Source organism: Lutjanus erythropterus, chromosome 21 (assembly GCF_056507025.1).
Source record: "Lutjanus erythropterus isolate fLutEry1 chromosome 21, fLutEry1.hap2, whole genome shotgun sequence".
NCBI classification, from domain to species: domain Eukaryota; kingdom Metazoa; phylum Chordata; class Actinopteri; order Lutjaniformes; family Lutjanidae; genus Lutjanus; species Lutjanus erythropterus.
This window is the reverse complement of record NC_139337.1, coordinates 6,012,053-6,032,976: the sequence shown is the minus strand read 5'-3', so window position 1 is coordinate 6,032,976 and position 20,924 is coordinate 6,012,053. Positions and strand designations below refer to the sequence as shown.

The window sequence follows — 20,924 nt, the reverse complement described above, 5'->3', positions numbered from 1 at the left end:
AAAATCTAGTACAAACAGTTTTCAGCTGGTTATGAAACACTCTCAGATTAATACTGATGCCTCTATATGACCTACATAAGCAACTGGGACATCAGCAAGAAGATCTGCTATTTCTATACAGTTATTCTTAATGCCACCGGGTCTGATTCTCCTTGAAATCAGATGAAATAAGTTACAGTATGCAGAAAGGAAGAGCCTGCATTTACATTTTCCCAGGGAAAGCTACAGTGTGTAGTATGCTAGTTAAAAAGAAGCAGGAGGAGATTTTTCTCCGGATGATTTTATTTTTGATGTTATGTGGTTATGGTTGTGGAAATACTACAACTTCTGTCCACAGGGGCCTCCAAAATCAACACAATATAAATGTTCCTTGTAGCAGCTTTATATGTCAAATCACAGGGTACAGACTGAACCAGAGCTGAACCAGAGCTCCAACTTTGAAGTAATGATGTCACTGCAATGCTTGATGCACTCTGTGGAACATGATGTCATGATTTGTTTTTTTTCCACTTGACTTTCTGAATAATTTATCATTTTAATTCACCAATCTTCCTGCAACTGTCTCTTGTTGCTTTAAAAACTCATATTAAAGTATTGATTGCCAGAACCCTGTAATAGCTCACAATTACGGCTTAATAAGGACCTTGAAACTGAGGTGATTCGTTTTATTATCATTTATCCCATTGAATCACATTTTTGAGGGCCTGAACATGCTTGAAAACTCCCCAAACTTGGCACAAAATTCAAACTTGATGTCTGATATGGGTTTTGCATATGGGCATTGCAAAATTGCTTGACCACGCCCCCTAAAACACAGCCAGTGGGGCACATTTCATCGACATGCACAAAAATTGGTAGGCACATGTCAAGATGTACTAAAAAGTCTTGGAGACATAACCTAAACACAATCAGACAGTCCTGTCCTGATGACATCTACATACCAATTAGGACTCACAGTCATTGGGCCACCTACTGGCAACAGGAAGTAAGCCTTCTGTGACAATCATCATTTGAATTAAATAAAATTGTTAGTGGTAATTGAGCAGTGAGTATTCTGTTGCTACACAGGAAATGACATCGAACTCCTTCCTGCTCTGTCTAAAGTGCGTGAAAAATCAGACCAATCAGTGTCTGGCAAAAAGGCCGTGTCCACTGCACATCCTGATGCATGCAGCAGTGCGAGAGCCCGATCATCACTGTTTGCAGCTTTGTTATTTAAAGTACTATAATATGACCCACTTCTATAGCATTGTTACTACGCAGCAGTTCTCGAGTGATGAGGTGTTTATATAATTTTTGTTCACTATAGTAGTGCACACCTGTGAAAAATGCGTCCCTGGGACCGTATTCGGCCCACTGTAAGTTAACTCGTGGCCCACAAGGCCATCATGAGGACTTGGGAAAAAGTCAGTCAGGATCATTTTCCATACGATTAAACCATTGCGGGGCCTTTATTCTGAAAGGGTTCAGTGATTTGTTCAGTGGTAATGATAATGGACTGTTTCTTTTATATTGAACTGTAACTTTATACACTCTCTGTACTCAATGCTGCTGTTGTTTACATTGTTTTTCTACTGTTGCTCTATTGTTGCAACCTGCATCCAGCATGCATTGCATACTTTGGACCCTGCCGACAAAAATAATTAGCCCACAATTTATCACATTGACAATTCAGGAACGTTGAAGTGCTTTACTGTATTGTGCGCCCCATATAGAACACTTCTGACAATTCCATTAGTAGACATTCAGCCATTATTAGGAACTTACATCATTTGTGTCTGGCCCACAGCAGCCTGATCAATTTTTCATGTGGACCTCATGAAAAATAATTGCCCACCCGTGGTATAGTGTAACATATCATACAGTATGACTGTGGCCGTGCTGCACTGGCTGATTTGTTCCACAGAGGGGTGCAGTAAACAGAGCAGCTGTCTGTCTGTGCTTTTCTATAGCTTCCTTCTCACACGCACTCCAATGTGATTTAGTCATCCAGCTCAAGGTCAATGCACATTTCATGCTGACATGTATATAGGGTGCCATGGCTTCTAGTCATGTTCTGTATGTGTTTAATCTGTGTGTGTGTGTGTTTGCATGTGTGTATTTGTCCTACAGTGTTTCTCACTGTCCAATCTCTCTTGACCAGCCCCTCCCCCCCGCCACCACATCCTGCCCTGCCCTCCCCGTAGGGCAGCTCTCCAGTTCAATGCACATCTGATCCTAGAGAGCATAGCGTTGTACTTGCCACCGTGCAGCAGCTTGTGTCGGCTAATGCGGCCATGCTAACATCCCATGTAGCCGGTGGGACGATGCACGGAGTGCCACAGTAGCTAAGCCCCCATGATGCACTGCCACACAGCAGGTGGCAGAACTCCCTCGTGCGTCTGTACTAAATGAGCAGAGGCATAGATATCAAAGTGGTGATGCATGTATCTGGTGACTACGCAGACACTGCGGTTGGCCTGGCACCAAATAACCATGAACCATCCAAGATGTCTAAAATTACAGAGCTCGCTCCTCTTCTAACACCCCAAAACTTAAGGTTTATAGGTGGGAGGAGATATTATCATCAAATAGCCAGCAGGTACTCATGAGTATTATGCAAACCCTAATCACATGGATGTTCATTTTCAGCTTTTTCTTCATGTCTTCTTAAAGGACAGTTCCTGCAGAAAACAGTCTTGTAAATTCTCAAATAACTGATATTAAAATAATTACAAGATCTTTATTAATAGTTTCTGGCCCAAACACATAAAGGCTGGGAAAACATTAAGGAGTGAAATTAACTAAACTGAAAATACTACGTCTTGTTCATTAATCTGTTGCTCTGAATTCTTACACAGTTTTGTTTGATTGCGGTTATTAAGCTACCGTCAATGGGACTCAACACTTACTGCAGATTTTTCAAATTAAAAGTGTACCTGGAAAGGAAGGAATTGTGCACACTGAGCCACTGGAAGAGTTTTTGTCCAACATTTTTCTCCTGATACAGATTTTGATGCTCAGAGTCTGCTAATCTGCCAATACAGATTACCACCCTGAATTGAAAGCAGAGCTCTTCTCAAAATTTAAAATATGTTAATCTCACAGCATGGAGTGCATTCAAATTTAACAATGACCTTGACAAAGAAGTGCATTTAAAGGGAAAATACAGCTCTTTTCATGTCTGTATCCATTCACTATTGATGATAAATTGAGTCAACTGCAGCAATGAATTCCTCAGCGTGTGCTACAGTATATTGATCTCCTGCTCACAGAGCTGTGCTACAGTACCTGTATGCACCAGGATGCATTGTAGGGCTGTGCAATTAATCGCAAAATTATCAAAATTGTGCAATATCTAAATCGCAGAACCAGAACTAAGTTGCAGTTTTTTGAAAAAGGAAAAAATGTGTGCGAAAAACAGCAATATAATGAAGTTTTGTAGTGTTACTTAGATGTCCTGGACTACAAATCTTCTGCAGATGTAAGAAAACATTGTTTGATACAGACCCCAGCAAATGACATCATCACAATTTTATTAATTTTTTTCAGTAAATATGAAATTTTAAATACAAGAATGATCATTCCCACTAATTGTATTGCATATTGCAATCACAATTTCAGTCAAAATAATCACAGTAGTACTTTTTTACCAATTCATGCAGCCCTAATGTATTGCATACAAACTTGTGACCTCATGTTTCACCTCCTTAGTCTATAGCTATTACTTTGTTGGCCAGAACATAGCATTAGGTGACAAAAATATTGAACTAGCTCACCCGTGGCTATTCAGAGGCAGAGACCAGAAACCTAAGCTGAAAGTTCTTCTCTGCATGCATTGACATCATTGGGTGCAGGAAGAACAACATATTCACAGCGATAGAACTTGATTTTTTCAGTCAGCATACCAGCACTGAGGAATTTATAGCTTTAATTGACTACATTTTTCACCAACACTGATTGGACATCAACATGAAAGGTGCCACATTTTCCCTTTATTGTCATATTATTTGTATTTTTTGTAGTATGTGACTTGTTATAGTGTGTCTTTTCAGAAATGCTTTGCTATGGCAATATGTTCATCGTTATGTCATGCCAATAAAGCAATTTGAATCTGAAAAAAACTGATCAGTAACATCATGGCAGATACCCTTAATGGTGCCAGTACTGATGGGGCGTATCTGATGGGTGCATCACTACTTTCAGTATGATGAAACATTTGCATAAGAATGTTGAGTTTCATGGATGAAAACTTCTGTCAGAGAAAAGAAGCTCAGAGCAGAAAGGTGATGAGCAACAACATCTAAACACGGATGCATTAACCGGGTAACAGGCAAAATATAAGCCGGGTCCAAATAATGGTCTGGTTCTCTCTGCCATTAAGATAAATAAAAATCCTAGACAGTATTTGGGAATGTAAAGCCCTGAGAAAAGGCAGTAAGCAATCCAGTCATTTGTAATGTCACCTGTTGCGTGTTCGGTCAGTCAGTCGTTGATCCTTGACCAGCTGATCCCACATGAAATGCAGTCAGGTTTGTTTGAATTCCCCCTGCCGCTACAATATTAACTACCACAGAGCAAGTACACAACAAGACTGTCCGACTCACTACAACTGAGCAGTGCTTCAGTTTAACTGCAACCAGCAGAGCCACAGTTTGACTCACTGCAGCAGACAGATGATTCATTCACAAGTTTTCAATCAATCTGTGACAGGCGATGAAGGCACAGAGAACGGAGACTACTCTTGTGTGTGAACCTCTCACTGTCACCCTGAAATTAATTGCTAGACTGTGTGTCTGTCTGTGTGCATCTCAGTGTGAGTGTGTGTGCCTAATCTCTCTACTGGTACGTGAGGCAGCTACTAGGTAACATGGTGACTCACCAGTGCGGCAACCACCAGCCCCCCCCCCCCCCCCCCCCACCTCCTCCCTGTAACAAGAAGTAGAATGCAGATCTTTGGAAACCTGAAGGGACTCTTTTTTGAGTCTGACTGAGACAGACTGATGCCAGAGTGATGTAAAACAGCACAGTCAGCCAGATTTATCAAAGTACCAGTTATTATGTATTTGAAAAGGTGGTCAAAGAAAACATTTTATTAGAAAATGTATGATATATTTACTGTAATCAATCATAAAATGACCACGATGTGTCATCAGAGATCAAGGAAACATGTTAAGTTGCCTTTGAAATTTCCATTCCGGACCAGAATAACTGTTTTGTATGTCCATTTCACGTAAATCAGAATTCAAATTAATGCCAAATTATGAGTCGTAAGCAATCATTTATAATTTTGTAGAAGGCGTAGATGTTCATAGCTCATAAAATGAGCCAAATGTTAATGGTTTGGCAGGCAGCCACATAACTCATCGTCCTGAGTGTGTATTTTCAGAGCAGTGTGCTTTTTTTTTAAGCATAACAGGCTTAACTTTACATTGACAGTTATAAACAGCTGATCAACTTACAGTGGAGGAGTCGTCTTCGCTTTTTATTGTTGATTTATGAGGTTGCACGCGTCCTCCTCCTGCAGCACGCCTGACTCTGCTGTGTCTGGGGAGGAGGGAAACAACTTTCTTCAACCATAGATCGTTAAATAAACAGGATTACAACCTCTTTAATATACAGTCTGTGGCTCCAACTCACTATTTGGACTGCTGCGCTCATTTTTGCATGTGCAGTGGCTTAGATATTGATCCTTTAATTCAGAGCTATTCAATTTTGGATTCAAAATTAAATTAAGAAGTTAGTTAACTGCTAACTCATTTCAAACACTTCACCTATAGTCCTGTGTTTAATGGCATTTGAACACAGTGTCATATGAGACTAGAGGGATATTAGCTACATTACTTTCTGCTCTTTCACATTTTATAATTAATTATAGTATGTGCACATACAGTGAGATGGCTGTTCATTAATGCTCCCACAGCCTAATGAGGTTGCATGACAACATTTAAGTCCTTCTGATCCATTTGGCTGATGTCTTTTTTTGCTGCCTCGCCCAATTACTGCATGTACAGTATAGAGAGCAGAAGTCTGTCATGGCTTCGTTAATATGAAATATAGCACTCCAGAGAGCGAGTGTACTGTATGGAGCCTGACAGCTGCTCCACTTTAGCTCTTATTCTGTGTGTGTGTGTGTGTGTGTGTGTGTGTGTGTGTGTGTGTGTGTGTGTGTGTGTGTGTGTGTGTGTGTGTGTGTGTGTCTGTGTGTGTCTGTGTGTGTGTGTATAACTGAAAACTAGAAACAAACTGGGCCAAAGTAGAAGACAAACCCAGTCTCTGTGGGCAGTGTCCCCTTTACTCTTGTTGTCTCTCGTCTACCTGAGCTTTATTATACAACGTCCCAAGATCAGGCTGCTTTAGTTACAGCATGGCTGCCTATAATTGACCTCCTTTCTATGTGACCATTAAGCAGCCTTTTTGTTTTTGCGTGTCTGTACATGTGGAACACTGTGTATGTACTACGTGCCCTTAATTGCGTCTGCACACAAACACACTCTGACTCGCACTTTCTGTTTTGATCTCAAATAGAGCTTTTTTGCTGCCCAATAAATTTCAGTGTGAGTGTGCACTCTGTACTACGCCTCAGGGCTGCAGTGAGTCAGCCACCCGAAAGTACCACTTCTCTATATCATTTAATTAAATTGTCTCCAGCATGTTTGCGTGTGTATGTGTGGGTGTTTGATTCTCATTCCTCCAAGCACTCTCTTACTCACTCAATCAGTGTTGACACAGAAGGAATTTTAAGACTTAAAAACCAGCTTTGTGATTTTTATTTGATTATATTTTAAGATCAACAAAACACAGACACTTGAGTGTTTGATTCAAGACTGGCAGATTAATGAAAGAGAAAAAGCGACCCCACAGTTCAGATCCACAAAGCGTGTAGTGATTAAGGCTCTGCTTTCTGGAACAACACGCACCCCTTCTGGCATTGTATTGAATTCCTCCAGATGCTTGCTATGCTGTGTCTGATCCATATAGTCATCTTATTAGTCTTCTCACCATCTCAGAGAGTAAAATATATCTATGATAGCTTCTATAACTTGAAAAATTAAAACATTTTTTATTTTTTATTTTGTGTTAGAGGGTGTGTCCACCAAAGCATTTTTTTCCTGGCCAGTGTATGTTTTGAATTCCTTCCACTGGGAGGACAGCGTATTTATACAAAAAATGCCCTCAGCGTGATGAAGTGCTGAGTTTCAGTTCTGCGTTTGGTGTTTTTTTCCTGCTGACAAGATAAAAAAAAAACATTAAGTAAAACACTGTGCTTGTCACTGTTACTTTTTACCCACTTGTCCAATTACAGTGGAGAAGGGATGGGACAAATACCCCAAAGTGTGTCCTGCAGTAGCCTACTCTTTGAACATGGCTCTGTGTAACTTCAGCTCTTGAAGCAAACAATGATACTCACTGTGACGTGTCCTTGCCCACAAAATCTGATGAACCCACATAGACAATGTTATGCTGTGATAAGCAGCACTGCAAGACTGCAAGCCAGTCTGACAGGAAATGTGCCCCCTGATACGCCCCACTAGCAGACCAGCAGGTCAGCCTTCCCTTCATCCAGAGAAAGAGTCAGACCAAGTTCTTTGCCTTTCAATACATTAAGCATTTGTTGATAAGACAAGCTCTCTGCAAAATGAGATACTGGCAAAACATAAATTAACCATTACATACACGAATATTCCTAATCGTCTCTCAAGTACTCCCAGCTGGATGTTTTTCAGAAGTCTATCTGGCACTTTCAGATGGGAAGAAAATACTTTGGTGGACACAGGGCCTTGGTATTATTGTCTTCTTTGTTATATTGTTTTTAGACTAAGAGGTTTTCCCTATTTGCCATACATTTCTGAAGGTTCTCCGTCATTTTAGACCAAGGGAACCATTTCATTGACACATACCCAACCCCCCCAACTTTAAACTCTCCCCTCTTCACCCACAACAAGGTGCCTTAGGCGACTGCTGGCCAGACCAGGCTGGCTACCTACCGACAGACCTCCCTTTCACACCAAGTGTCACCACGGTGATCAGTCGTCATGCCAGCCATCACGCAATAAGCCCTGAAGAGCCGACAGACAGTTGGCCTAGCCGAGAGAGCACTGCCTATGCTGGAGGCGATGAAAGGGAGGGAGAGGGATCAGACCGAAAACAGAAGAAGAAGAAGAAAAGGCGACAGAAAGATGAAGGATCTTACGAACATGAGGGCAGGGGTCACCTTGAAGCGCAAGCACAGGGAGAAAACAGCCCCTCAACAGAGGAATTTTACCACAGGATTGGCCCAAGGCGGGATAGAGGAGACGGTGGCTGGGAGGAGCAGCTTGGGAAGAGTGGAGGCCGGGGGAAGAAGGGTAAGAGCAGGAAGAAGCTTCCAGAGGAGTGGGGAGTGATGGCGGAACCATTTGTCCCTGCGTCCGCAGCAACCTCTCAAATCACAGAGGAGGTGATGATGGATCTAGGGAGTTCTGCTCAAGGTAACCTGGAGGCCTCGTTCGACATGGACACCAGTCAGAGCCCCTGGAAACAAGAGGTCTTCCCAGAAGAGGGCCTGGTCCCTACCCCACTGTCCCAGGACCTATTCTCTCCAACAGTGGCAACCATCAACCCAGTGGTCCTGAAGAGCGAGCTGAAAGCCACAGCTGCTCCGTTCACCATGCCCTCCACCACCAACAGTGCAGCTCTTGGTTCCTTCCCCATGGCTTCTCGACCTGATGATCCATTTGACCTCCTGATGGATACTGAAAATGCCAGCTTGGGTAACAGCAGCCAGGCCTTTTTACCACCTTTCTCTCCAGATAATGAAGCAACCAGTGGTGACATGGTTGACAGTGGAATGTTTGACAACACCAGTTCCCTCCAAGAGTCTTGCGTGCAGGGCTTACCTGAGGGAGACACCTCGGCTTTCAGCCCAGCCTCTCAGTCAAGCCCAGGCCATTCCCCACAAGGCGAGGTGTTAGCCTCAGCCCCACCTCTCTCACCCTCCGATGCTTCATGGCTCCTGAACGACTCCCACATGACCAGCAACAGCGAGCTATTTGACTTCAGCGACATGAGCACCTCAGGTCATCCTTTACCCTTAGGGCTGTCCTTTGACACCCCTAGCCCAGCCCCTCTCCGCTCCCCTAAAACCACAGCGCAGGAATTCCAAACAAAGGAGAATAAAGATGCCAAATCGGCCCAGAAACAATCCAAGAAGTCTTGTTCTTCATCTTCCTCCTCCTCTGTAAAGAGTCCCACCTCCCCGGGAGAAAAGAAGTTCCCTCCAGAAGCATCCCCACTCATCAGTCCATCTTCCCCTCCATCGGCCACCCCTCTGGCAGTTCCAGGATCTGGACTTAACCCTTCAGCTAAGCCCTTCTTTCCAAGCTTTGCTGATTCCATGGAAGAACCAGCCATGATCGACATCGAAGGTTGGTTGCAGTCAGCCCTGGACAAAAAACTTAAATATAGAGTAGCTCATGGTTTATAGTCATGCATGATGTTTTCATCCAGCTTGAGTCGTTCAGATCTTTGATCCTGATTTCAAATAATCTTTGGGGCAGAACTGATTGCTTGGTTGTCTAACTTATTAGGGGTTTGATGGATAGTAAAACCCATTTGTATTACCCCTTGCATGGATACATTTGTCTTAAAACTTGGCTGGGGCTTTTTGGCTTGTCCAGTTTGGACTGTTTGTGAGTGACTAATGCATGGGCTCAAGTGTTGACCAACTGAGGCTGTGGATTGGCTTGACTTTAATCTGTGAGTATCTTAATTCCCATTGATGCACTGCTGGGATGTTCTCCATAATTAACAGTGTTGCCGTGACGGGTGTGCTACTACTAACCAATCACAGAGTCTTTCTTCTTAGCAACACCACTAGACATCTTCACCAAATCAAAACCGATCTTCTTCTTTTCTCTTCTGTCCAGGTGTATGTGTTAACACTGTAATCATGCTGTTTCCTCTGCATCCAGGAGTGAGGTGTCACTCTATCTTATCTCTCTTGTGTCCAATTAACTCTTTCTTTCTCACTAGCTGCCTGTTTCTTTACAACTTCTCCTAGAAAAGAATGTTGAAGGAAAAGGCTGTGTTGGTGTCATGTTAACTCCCCTCTGTTGTTGTGCCTCAACAGTTCACATCCTGGTGTGTCTCCTGAGAGTATAAAATATCAAATGGTAATTGTTGTTTTTGTCAATTTTACTTTCCATGTTCTGTGATGATTGCTGCCTTGGCTGATTCTCCAACATAGGTGAGTCATATTTTGATTCTTCTTGTGGCTTTGTTGTGTTTTTGCATGCATCATTTTTGAGACTTGTCACTGGGATGATTACAGAATGACTGATGGGAGATGCAGACAGTTGAGTATAAGGGTACCCTTTGCCACATCTCCTGGTCATTAATTTTATGCTTCAAATATCAAGGCACAGCTGTAGAGTGACAGCTGGAGAGTGTCTTTTTGGCATCTCCACTATTTGCAGATGATGTTGTCCTTGTGGCTTCAGTGCACCATAACCTGCAACGTGCACAAGAGCAGCCTGTTCCACTTTGGTTGTGACACTTGTATTTCCAGCTCTTATCTTGAGCTTTGGGTAATGACCAAAATAATGAAATTGTTGATACAAGTGACAGAAAGTAGCCCTCTTTGCAAGGTGGCAGGGCTCACCTTTAGAGGAATGGTTAGACATCCAGAAGGAACCTGGGAGAGCAGGTGCATTAAAATCGAGTCAGTGGAGTTGTTTTGGGGACCATGACAAGGACTATGTTAACTTGCACACAGATCTTCCACTGTTAGTCTGAGAATAACAATATTCAGAATTTGATATGCCACATTACACCGAATTAGGCCTTATTTAAATCATAGCATTTTCTGATGAAGACTATTGGGTTAAGATTAGTGGGTTTTATGAGCATTCTTTGGACATATATCCAGAACATTTGGAACATGCATCTCATAAAATCATTTTTAACTGCAGTTTGTGACACAAAGTCTCTTGTTCCTTTACAGTCAGCTTTGTGTGTGCCAACAAATCCAACCCAATAGTTTGGAACGCTTGAGTAGAGATGCATGCACAAAGAAAAGCCCCTAATTGTGGTCAGAAGATAAAACACACCTGCATTTAAACACAAAAGAGTTGGATATCTACAGGCCTTGGGAAATGATATATAATATGAGCCTTAGATAGATGCATGTAAACAAGAATATTAGTGGAATATTTATTTTCATTAGCCACGTAAACCACTTCATAGGAATATTGTCTTTTTTGGCATAAGAGCCAAAACCCAATTTTTTATCCACTTAAACATAGTCAATGATGCCTCCCTAGAGTTTTTCATGTCATGTCCATTTATATTGGGGAGTAGACCCAAATTTAGACCATGCTGGATCAAATATCCCATCTGGCCTTGGGAATGCCATGGGATTACTAGGGAGGAGCTGGAAAATTTGATGGGAGCTACCGTGCCTACAGTAGCTTCCCTGGTTGCCTGGGTTACCTTGCTGCCACTGTAACTGGACATAGTTAGGCACCAGAAGATGAAAGCTATTGGTTGCTCATGTTATTTGTGGTGTGGCTCATTAAGAAAAGGCTTCAGCAGACGGGGGAATAATAATGTTCATTCCTGCCGGGGATGAGTAGTCACAAATAGAACCGTTTGACTTGTGTGTGTTGACTGATGTTGATCAGAGTTACGAGATTCAACAGGGAGTCCAAAGGGAGTTGTTAGGAGTCATGTCCAGCTCTCGTTTTAATGCAAAATGAATGTAGCTGTGAGTGGATGTGTGTGTCACCTGTGTATGGTTGTGTATTTTGATGCATTCATGTGTACTTGCAATTGCATTTTGGCATTTGTGCTCATGCGCAGGCTTGCAAGTGTTTGTTTGCGTGCATGCATGCTTGTGGGCGTGTCCGTCCTTCCAGAGGAGCTTGTGTTTTTCGTGCGTGCTGTTGTGATTTATTGAGATGCAGAGTTCCAGAGGATTCATTTCCTTGTCCTTCCTTTCAACACTTCCTGTCTCTGCCTCCCATTGGAGGCTGTAATGAGGACTGAGCCAGCCTTCAGCTCTCCACAGGAACAGCCGAGTGTTGAACCTGGCTATTAAGCTGCTTTGATCAATGCGCCCCATCCCTTTCACGAGAACGGAAGGGCTTACATTTTTGTCACTTCCACATACAGTAGATAATGTAGAAAATCTGAATAGGGTGTTGCATTCATGGGCTGAATTTTTAGTCTCTTTGTCGCATACAGACTGGTTATATTTTCTGTGAGGGAGTTTTGGGGTACATGTGTGAGTGCTCATAAAAATGTGTGTTCATATTAGAGAGGAAGAACAAGACAAGAGTGCTGAACGCAGCTGGCTCTGTCTTCCCTCTGTGTAATAAGCCCTCTTGTCAGTGTCCAGGGGTGGGTCTTTGTCACCAAGAGTGGTATTTAAGCCTTGTACAAAAGATAAGAAGGCATGTGGAGCACAATAAAGAGCAAGAAGACAGACTTCAGAGGGTTGCTAATGGGAATACAGTAAGGAAGAGGGAGGTGACATACAGAATAAAAGTGCTAGAAGAATAATGCATTTGAGTTAGAAACAAAAAGGCTTTTAGAAACTTTCGAGAGAAACAGAGTAATGTATTTAAGTGTGCAAGGACGGAATAATATTTTTCCTGTACCTCAGGAGAAAGAGGCAAAGGATAAGGGGAGAACAGATGATGCTGTGAAGACTTGTGGGATTGATGAGGGAATAATGAAGAGGGTGAAGCCTAGATGGAGATGGAAAACGATGTAAACCCTCAGGAGGGTGATTGAGTAAAATAATAATAATACTAATTTATCATAATTCGTTGTTTTTTTAGAGGTGGAAAATGTGGGACAAGCTGGGACATTTTCAAATTTTTAGTTTTTCACTTCTAAAAGTGGAACTAGCAGGGGCTGGTGCAGCTTCAAAGTGGGCCTTGTGTCTAGTTTTCTGTCTACCTTATTACTGTACCTACCAATGAGGCTAATAATAGACAACCCAGAATACAGTGTACAAAGTGTGTCCTTCTGACTGAACACGACAGTCATCGACACATCTTATATAAGCGTGGGTACATCACCCACACATGTACGAACACAGAAATGTATATGATGCAAAGACACTCTGTATTGACTATAATTTCCACAAGAATAGGGGCTGTTGGCTAAAATTACTTAAAATGGGCTTAAAGTTACACACATTTTTATATAGGCAGTTAATTAAATGACTTGTGTGTCATGTGAAAGGGGTCACTCGTTGTGTTGAACCCATAGAAAACTCAGTTTCCTCTTCGTTTTACAGTGTTTTAGCATCTTTCAGCTCATTGTTTTGGTTTTGTATCCTGAAATTTACTGTTTTGTTTCAGCCTTCTTACTGCTAGCATCAACTTGTTTTCTGGACAGCTGTTTTTAGTGAAAAAGCTTTAAAAATCCACTGTACATGACCTCAAATAAACAAAGTTAGCACCTAGGTGGTGAACATAGCGGAGTAATTAGCAGCTAAAAAGCCAGATACTTTTCTCAGGACCTGGTGGTGACTTGCCTTGCAAGGCAGCTGGACATGCGAGATCATGTGAAAATCCATCTTGCCAGGCTTCAAGTTATTCGTTTGTGTCTGCACCAAAAAGGGTGCAGCAAATCAGCACTGCATGGCCCCGAAAGCTTTTCTCGATTAAAAAAGATCTTTTGCTCTTCTCCCGACTGGCTTCGGCAAGAGTTTGATCTGACTGATTGATGTTGGCTTGTGTTTGACGTGATTGACTGATGGGTCATCCAATCACCTGTCAAGTGTTTTTTGAAGTGCTTGCCCTTTTCTAAACAGTTTCTAGGGACAGTGTCCCAAATGGCTCTGCGTAACAAACCATCTGGCATGACAGGTTAGGTGGTGACCAAAACAGAGCTAAAAATGCAAGAGTTCACTCAGTAGAATGCTGATCTCTGCCAGGCAACAGATGGTGAAGCACCTTCTGCAATGCCACCACAACTACTAGCTTTTGAATTAAGCATAGATGCCATTGAAGCTAACACAACAGGGATTTGAATCTCACATTGTGCCTATCTTTAGTGGATTATAACATATCAGGTAATGGAATGCTGCAGTAAAAGGTCAAACAAAACTTTGGACTATGGTTGTTTTTGAGTCACAACAAAGGCTAAAATGTTGCCTCCAAAAGACTAGGTTTTTAGCCTAGCAGTTGTTGATGACTTGTGGTCCCTACCAGCTGGTTTAGAGGAGTGAAAAGTAATCAATCAATGTAAAACAAAAAAGTAAATATAATATGTTTTTCTTGTTTTTTTCAAAAGTTATAAATCACCACAGCCGCAAGAGGTCCTTGAGCATACAGCCTAATATTTGTGGCTGATGATTAGTATGCAAGATTAGCTTTGGACAAAACATATAGTAGTAGTCACTGTTTTGGTTACAGCTTGTTCTTTTCAATTAAAATATTGTAACCAGGACGGATGTTCAAACCACATCACAACAACACCTGTTCTCCTCCAGCACCAGTACTACGCCGTCTCTCTCAGACAGTGCTAAAACACAGGTGCCAGACAATATGAAGAACACATATCTACCACCGCTGTGGTCCTGTCTCCTGCACAGTCACAAATACACACCCACACAAACACACACTGTACACACATGAGTCATCACGCTATTTCAGGACAAAAACACAAATCCTCAAAAGGCAGGCAGGCGTGAATATACTGTATCAGCGGTCTATTTTTACCACATAGCGCGTTTCGCTGTCATTTAGACTCTTTTCATTGGAGCACAGGCTGTTAGATGGCAGCCCAGAAGGGACATTTATACAGTATGGCCCCCTCCTTGAACTGGAGTGAGCTAATGCCTTTTGACGGCTTCAGGGGAAGTGTTGGAATTTTGCCTCATTGGCGCCACTGTAAAAGCCAACAAGCTAACCAAAAGCTAACTGTAGGACAAGAGTATGAGTCACTCATGGTTGTTTTTTCAGAAGGTGTAGCCTGCTTCAGCAACAGATTCTGAACCCATAGAGAGATGGCTGCAGGCCAGCAGCAGGCTGTGCCTAAGATTTAATAGAATTTGATGTTGGCATTTTAAAAAGGAGATCATATCAGCTCAATGAGTAGAAATTTTGGTGAGTTTGGTGAAATTTTGGTGTCTGCATGGAAATTGTGAATTAGAAATACACGTTATATATTCATGTAGCTTCCCTAAGACTTACTAAAAGCATTGTAGGCTACCTGCTTGCATCCACACTCAAACATGAGTCGTCTGTCAAGCCCATCTTCATGCCTCAGTCTAACAATGTTCCTTGTTAATGCTTGTCACAGGTAGAGATGGGACCAATCCAATATTGGTATCACTGCCCAATACAGACTTATTGATTTATTGGGTATCAAACTCTCATGCAAGTCCACAATGCCGCATGTTTTCTATTGGTAAACACAACTGTAAGCAGAGCTAATTGAGAGTTGAATAGCGGTTTTCACTTCTATTCTGCAATGTGGAAGATAAAATAGCTAATTTAAACTGTCAGCAGTGCATCATGGGAAATAATGCAAATGAGGGCTGTCTATCAGCTGTACATGTGAATGTCACAAGCCAGTATCCTACAGCACCCCACAGTGATTGAAGGACATTACACAAGTTACACTACACAAATTACACAAGATGTCCAGACTGAAGTTAAGTTTCATTGTCATGCAGTCTTGTCACTACTACTACTAATAATAATCATCATAATAATGATGATGAACTTAAATGGACCCTACATCTGTAGCTTCAGGCATGAGACAACTTTATTTAGTCAATGAAAAGTAATTTTTATATAGGTGTGCAAATTGCTGTATACCTTATATTATTATTTTATTATTATTATTTATTATTTATTTATTATTTTATTCCAGCAAAAGACCTGGCCATACTAATAGAGGATGTCAAAAGAGTTCCTATTAGATTTGTACTAACCACGTACTGCATATTTGCCAGGTGCTAGAATTCCATATATTTAAACTTTTATTAAGTATATCTATCTATTTGTAGTCCTGAAGCTCATGCTGAGATAACCATGATGACATCACCAGGGATTCCATTCTCTGACTCTGGAGTCATGGAACATTTTCCAGTACAGTTTTGACATGCATCACCATTAAACTAAACTTTTTTGGTTAAAGTTGATGGACTTGCCCTTTAATGTAAGCAGGGACAGTGTATTCTCTGTCCATGGTGCTGAAACTCAATGTGGAGTCCCTCCTCACCACAGTACTTTATATACATTCTATTACACTGTATTACAGTAATCCTTTCTGACATTTCTGATAAGAGGTCCCCTTTATGAAAGTTTAATTATTTCAAACTTGTACAGAGCGTGACTTGAAAAGTTTTCTATATAGACTATACTTATATAATTAATTTCTTTTGTACTCTTCTAAAACTTTTCCTCTGTAAAAAGAAGTTGACCTGATTTCCAATTTAGTAGAGCGACTTTATATTTTGAGCTTTGCTTAGGCAGCAGGTAAGCAAACAAGTAGGTCTATACTGTACAGGAAGGGTTCAGTGTCCTACCAGTATTAATGCAAAATGTCAGACTTGCAGAATATGAGAAAAGTTTTCGCTAAATGTGAGTTACATATATTTTTACATATGTTATCATTGCTGCTTAGCTTAGTTCAAGTTATTTTGTCATAATGCTGTTGCTTCCAGCCTCTGCAACATTCAGCACATAAATATTCAAAATTCAAAATTCATATTTTTCCCTTTGCAGAGTTTTGGAGATATCTGCCATAGAGCTGCCTGACTTCTCTCCAATACAATGGAACATAATGTCACATGCCTTGTGCTCAAAGCACCAAAAAAAAAAAAAAAACACATTTAAAAAATTCAAAACCAGTGTCTCTTTCCAGAAATCATGACCCAGTTACTCAAGATAATCCACAGACCTGTGAGCAGTTTCATGTAGGAACTACTTTCTTTCTAGTAGAAAGAAATTAGAGGAGATTCTAAAGTAGTTCCAGTACATGCTACTGCAGAAAGTAGTTCCTGAAACTGCTCACAGGGTTTGTATTGTAGATTCTACTTCCTACATGAAACTGCTCACAGGGTGTGTACTGTGGGAAGATTTTAAAGTAGTTCCAGTAAATTCCACTGCCGATAGAAAGTAGTTCCTGAAACTGCTCACGACAAGCTGCCCACTGTACCAACTATTTTCTGAAGATTCTGAAGTCGCTCCAGTAGATTCTACTGCAGAAAGAAAGGTCTACGGATAGGGATGCACCGATCGACTGGCCAGAGACCAGAACCGGCCGTTTTTTTTGCGTGACTGGTCAGTCACTTTACAGTTTACTCCAGCAAACTGTTGCAACGCTTCAGTCTCCAGTTTGTTTACATCTGCTTCTGCACAAGATCACGTGAAATCACATCCTGTGAAATCTCGCGAGATCACGGTCAAGTTATTTAATAGTCAGTGTTTTATTATGTACATCCAATTTAGTTTCACAAGAAAAGTTGCAAAGTGTTTGTGAATGCTGTCAGTTATAGTTCTGAGAAAGACTGAAAATTGGAATTGGCAGGTCAGACCCTTAAAAAAAAAAATCTGGCCATCTGGCCTCGTCCGACTGCAGAGAAGGCTGACATCTCAATTCAAGGCACACTAAAAAAAATCTAGATGGATAAGAAACCATTATAGGCCCGGGAGAAATATGTATTTTTGATTTTGGGGTGACCTGTCGCTTTAAATGTTTTCAATCTGTGTCACAACTCAGGCAGGCACTGGACATTTGGCTCAGTAACATTTCGCTGAAGCTTTCTCTGTTTCTGAAATGAGGGTTTTGCATGTGAGTGAACATTGAAGAGCGTGTGTTTTGCAGATTCAGCTTCTGTTAAATCGAAATAAATAAAAATAGATGCATCTGAGAGCAGAAGAGGGCCTCGCTGTTCCCTAGGCAGGCAGACTTCACACACACTGAGAGAATTTAAGAGAACAGAGTGACAGGAAACAGACAGATCTGAGGCAGAGGAGTGTCCAGAGCAACATGAGAGGGGCAGAGGCGTGGAAAAAGATCGTCAAGCAAGCTGAGAGATAAACAAACAGCAGCCAGGAGGCAGGAAGGTTTCTGGAGGGACAGATTTATGGATGCAGCAACAGAGAGGCAGACAAGCATACAAACAGATGCAAACAGGTACACATAAACTAAAATATGTCTATAGATAGAGAGGCTCATAAAAATAGGGAGGAAAAAATGTCCATGCATAAAGAAAGGTAAACAGATGGATGTAGAAAGACTCTGTGTATGCAGACATCCATTACCACAGACAGGGAACCTCAAGACATACTTTGAGGCACACTCAAAATGCATTAGATATACCAGGCTATATGGCTGTGTGGTATTGTCACTGAAAATAATCATTTGTGTGTGTTGTGAATATGAAAGAGAAACACTAGGGGATATTTACATGTTTTCTAGGCTGTTACTGCTGTAGCAAATCTAACTTTTTTATGATACATTTGAAGCTTCAATTGAGATTTCCAGCTGAGGCTTTGAATGCCTGATGTCATCATCCTAAAAAACATACTTTAAAAAAAATCCTTAAAAAAAACTCCATAAACTCCCCAATCTAAACAAAGTGATTAATTGGATTAAATTAGTCTTTTTAAATTAAATCAACTTTCTTTAATGCATATAACTCGTAAGATCCCTCAGTATAAATACATGCAGGCAGGAGGCTAATCCAATAAGGGTATAAAATAATGATGAAATACTATTCCCTGTAGCCTTATAGCAACATTACACCACTCCAGAAATGGCAATACAATAAATCAGAACATTTCAAACTAAAAGTTCTGCATTTTTTATTCAAAATCTAAACAGACCAAAGAAGTTCAGTGTGACCAAAACTCACTCACTGTGCAAAGGATGGAGCTCTACCCCAGGTAGTAATGTCTGAAACTAGCATACTTTATAATGATAAATGAACATTTTCAGCCTGCTGTAGAAAAAAAATCAATAAAATCAACGCTTTTCTCAGCCAGAAAAAAACGTGCGTGTTGGTCGCAAGTGCAGGCAGGTCATTCCGACTAATATGTGTGTTTATTGTTAGGTGGCGCCCCCTAGTGGTAGTAGTAAGTACAACAGGAGAAGGATGAGGAGCGAAAAAATGTGTACATGGACGAGGTGGGGTAGCTCAAACAAGCAGAGGACTTTCTCCCAGAAGACCAAGGACTGAGTCCCGTGTGGAGCAAAAAGTAAACATAGAGTTATTTAAAGTTTTTAGCATCTTAAAATGTTGTGATGGACGTTATAGTTATTTTCACCCAAATCATGATCTGCTCCTAACCCTAACCAAGTAGTTTTGTTGCCTAACCCTAACAAGACTGGAACCGTTTTGCAACATAAAACATGTGTAATGTCACATGACCTACATAACATAGTTATGGGCCAGTAAGCCTATTGCTGACGGTAATATATGATGTTTTGGGAGTGAGTGACAATCGAGCTATGGCATTTAGCTACGAGGATATGTTTTATATATTTATCTGCAACTGTGCAGAAATACCAGGTTTAAACAGAAGGGATGCACAAGCCAAAGAAAAAGAGATGCACAGCATTTGAATTTTGATTTTAATCCCTTAATCTGTCACACATCTGCACATTACAGCTCCTATACTATACAGTAGATTACATACAGTGATATGTTGGAGTATTTTACCATTTTATTGTGTTATTTGAGTGACTGAATCAAACCAGTCAACATTTTTTTTTATATCGGATGCTTCTATTAGAAAAGGATGCAACATTAACACTCTGGCAGAAGCTTTTACTGCTTTTAAAAGGTGCGAGGCTCTCAGACACATTCTCAGACAGGCAGACAAGCAGGCAGCAGCATGCCCTTTATGCTTCAGCAGCTAGAAGAAGGGTCCACTTATCACCTTTGTTTGATAGAACTGCACCTGAAAAAATCTCAGAGGGAAAAACACACACAACTTAAGATAATTCAGGAATGTTGAAAGTCATTATGTAAGTCTGAAGCTATGAACAGTATCGTAATTTCACCTGATGAAACAATCACACAGTATTTAAACAGATATGGTGGCTGTAGAAGTAGTACTAGATAAAATGTTGATGAAGGTCAAATTGTTATTTTCAAGTTTCCGGTGGTCGACAGATAGAGACGTGCCTTTGGGGAGGGACACGTGGGGGGTGGGGGAGTTGCCATAGAGACTAAGGATCAGTTAGTTGTTGCCCTAGGAACAGCGACAGATGCTGGAGTTAATGAGACACTACACTGACAACATGTTGCTGATGTTACACTTTGTTCGACAAAGATGCACAGCTATGAAATGGACAACAAACAGTTGCAACCTTTCTTTACAGTTGCCCATCAACTCTTTGATTGCAATTCTAGAAACTGATCTACAAATCATCTTCAGTTGGATAAATATCCGTTATTTTTTTGTTCTTCATAGCAATACATGTCGACATCCAGTTTGCAGTAAGTAACCTTGCTGGCTCTCATTAGGCTCGTTCGAGATGACGTGTGCCTCGTCTGGAAAGCAGATGAGATCAGGCGGCCGCAGCAGGAAGTGGTGACAAAAAGCTGCTGTCAAGCTGGACAGTGTCCAGCAGACTTCAGAGAATATACAGGAAGTGACACTAACATCCTGTTAGAACACCTGTAGTCTACCTGTACTTTGCAGACTATGTTCATTGCACAACAGAAAACTAATATATCTAGCATTAAATGTTACAATTGCACAGAAAATTACTATTTTCTACAACACGTGGTGTTTGTTGTCAAAATTAAAAGCCAATCGAATTAATTCAAAGCCAGGCGTTTGCAGTCAGTGGAGAGCAGCTGCATCGCCTGGCTATAAAGACTGTCACCTCCTTGGTCTTGTGAGGTTATTGTTGCCCACATGTGCATGACAGCAGCTCAATTTGGGATCAAGTTGGACACAAATCTAACCAGAATGCATTGC

General features: G+C 41.2%; 1 protein-coding gene across 1 annotated transcript in view; it reads left to right on the top strand.

Moving 5' to 3' along the window:
* LOC146307226 (uncharacterized) overlaps positions 1-20,924 on the top strand; it is a 160,763-nt gene that overhangs the window by 81,224 nt on the left and 58,615 nt on the right. The window contains exon 7 of the mRNA XM_084746840.1: positions 7,926-9,386. Within this exon, the coding sequence (XP_084602966.1) occupies positions 7,926-9,386 (1,461 nt within the window). The remainder of the gene's footprint in view (positions 1-7,925; positions 9,387-20,924) is intronic.